The sequence below is a fragment of the Penaeus japonicus genome, unplaced genomic scaffold (genome assembly GCF_977035675.1).
Source record: "Penaeus japonicus unplaced genomic scaffold, GWHDUDI00000001_assembly GWHDUDI00000030, whole genome shotgun sequence".
Taxonomy (NCBI): domain Eukaryota; kingdom Metazoa; phylum Arthropoda; class Malacostraca; order Decapoda; family Penaeidae; genus Penaeus; species Penaeus japonicus.
The window spans coordinates 21,649,096-21,651,595 of NW_028234432.1; the positions used below are offsets into that span (position 1 = coordinate 21,649,096).

A 2,500-nucleotide genomic window follows, 5' to 3' on the forward strand; every position below is an offset into this window, starting at 1 on the left:
GAGAGAGAGAGAGAAGAGAGAGAGAGAGAGAGAGAGAGAGAGAGAAGAGAGAGAAGAGAGAGAGAGAGAGAGAGAGAGAGAGAGAGAGAGAGAGAGAGAGAGAGAGAGAGAGAGAGAGAGAGAGAGAGAAGAGAGAGAGAGAGAGAGAGAGAGAGAGAGAGAGAGAGAGAGAGAGAGAGAGAGAGAGAGAGAGAGAGAGAGAGAGAGAGAGAGAGAGAGAGAGAGAGAGAGAGAGAGAGAGAGAGAGAGAGAAGAGAGAGAGAGAGAGAGAGAGAGAGAAGAGAGAGAGAGAGAGAGAGAGAGAGAGAAGAGAGAGAGAGAGAGAGAGAGAGAGAGAGAGAAAGAGAGAGAGAGAGAGAGAGAGAGAGAGAGAGAGAGAGAGAGAGAGAGAGAGAGAGAGAGAAAGAGAGGGAGAAAAAAGAGAAAGAGAGGGAGAAAAAAGAGAAAGAGAGGGAGAAAAAAGAGAAAGAGAGGGAGAAAAAATAGAAAGAGAGAGAGAAAAAGAAAGAGAGAGAGAAAAAGAGAGAGAGAGAATAAAAGAGAGAAAGAGAGAGAAAGAGAAAAAGAGATAGAAAGTGAGAGATAGAGAGAAAGTGAGAAAGTGAGAGAGAGAGAGAAAGTGAGAGAGAAAGAGAAAGTGAGAGAGAGACAGAAAATGAGAGAGAGACAGAGAAAGTGAGAGAATAGCATAAAGGTGAAGGAGGAAGAGGAGGAGGAGAGGGATAAACAGAAAAGGCAAAATCTGGCAGGACTCACCAATAAAGAAAACGCGGCCATTTGGTGCCACTTGACTGGTCCATCCCCGTGGAAGTGTTTCGTCAGTGCCTGTTGTGGTTGGAGTTTGAGGCTGTCAAAACAAAACAAAAAATGAGAACAATGAGGAAAAAACTCACAACGCATACACTAAAACTCTTTCACAAAAGCTTTAAAGGAAGAGAGAAAAAAAAGACAACAAAACAATCCTTGTCTAAACAGAACTCTTACTTTAGTGGTCATTTTCAAATGCATTATATTGAAGTACATTTAAGTCAGATATAACAGACTACTGTGAGGTATCAGTATATCTTATTTAACAGAAAAGGGTCAATTCTAAGCCATACCTTTTTTGTTTAATAATTTCTGTAAACTACAAATCAACATCCTTTAAATAAACAATGTATAAAGGAAAGACTTTTACTCTAATAATTATATATTGCACAATTCAAGGAGAAATCAACTCTCTTCTAATAGACATTTCAATTAATATATTGAACAATACACAAGCTTCCTTTCACCACATATTAACCAGGATGATGGTGTAGTGGCTCTATTCCTAAAAAGGACAAATGAAAATGAAGAGCAGCAAGAAGCAACAAAGAAATCAAGATGATCTTCAAATGGTGTGGTCAGGAGTCCTCACAGAAAAGCATGAAGTTGTAGCAGATAATACTCCTTATGTACCATATCTAAAGAAACACTAAAAACAATCTAAATTTCCCCCCATTCCTTTGCATTCAAATCAACACTTGCTCAGTAAACTCTGTAAATACCAACATGTCAACAAGTTTAAAATCAAAACTAAAAGGTTCAAGAAGCAAGGTCACACAACCTGCAAAAATGACGCCTCCCGCAACTGCGGTCTGTTTCGCCCCAGGATAGCAAGGTCACCCCTACAGGTGTGACACCCTGACACTTGTCTTAACGCGTTATTTATCCACTTTTTTCCAATCCGTTTCACAACTGGGGATGCAGCTGGGCTTGGTTCTGGCGTGGCTTCCGGACTCAACCAGAACTCCATTTCCTCTTCTCCAGGATGATGCCGATTTTGGTTGGCTGGTGGTACTGCCAGTTGCTGCCGGCCATTTGGACTCCTATTATGGTAACGACTGGGGCTGCTGCTGTTGCTCAAGGGAATGGAGAGCACAAACCAGCCGTCTTCATCTTCCCTGACCCGACTCGTTTCGTCCCTGTTTCCATTGTTATCCTGAGAGGGGTTGCTGGACTGACTTTCCCCTTGTGTGTTATTACTGTTGGCCCTGTCTGATGAGGCATTATTTCTTCTGTGGCGAGCATTACGGTTCCTTCTTCTAGCCAGCCTTCTGCGACTTCTGGCTTCTTCCTCGCGGTTGGCAAAGATACTTCGAACTTCAGGGTCTGGGAATACTGCCTCTGTATATATAGGCTTCCCTTCCCCAAAATTTACCACCACTATTTCCATATCCTGCATTTTGAACTGTATTTACCTCTTCTTAATTGCAAATAAAAGAAAAGACAATTCTACTGGTAAAGCATATTCCAACGTCTCTTGACAAACGACTGCTTTCAAAGCCCCAGCAAAATCCCTTCTACTGTGTATCCTTCAGGCACTGCAGAGTGAAGAGGAGTATCAAAGACAGACTCTGATCCTGCCTGCCCAAGGGGACACTAAGGGGAAGCTCCATTGATGCGCACACCAAAACATTCCCAGGAAGCCATGCAAGTCAACGTCTCAATCTATATTTTAATACAATGGTACCAATGC

General features: G+C 42.3%; 1 protein-coding gene across 4 annotated transcripts in view; it reads right to left on the reverse strand.

Moving 5' to 3' along the window:
* The window catches only part of Nedd4 (E3 ubiquitin-protein ligase Nedd4), a 62,234-nt gene that overhangs the window by 12,535 nt on the left and 47,199 nt on the right, over positions 1-2,500 (reverse strand). For all 4 annotated transcript variants that reach the window (XM_043016355.2, XM_043016354.2, XM_043016357.2 and 1 more), the window contains one exon: positions 757-847. In XM_043016355.2, coding sequence (XP_042872289.1) covers positions 757-847 — 91 coding nt within the window. The remainder of the gene's footprint in view (positions 1-756; positions 848-2,500) is intronic.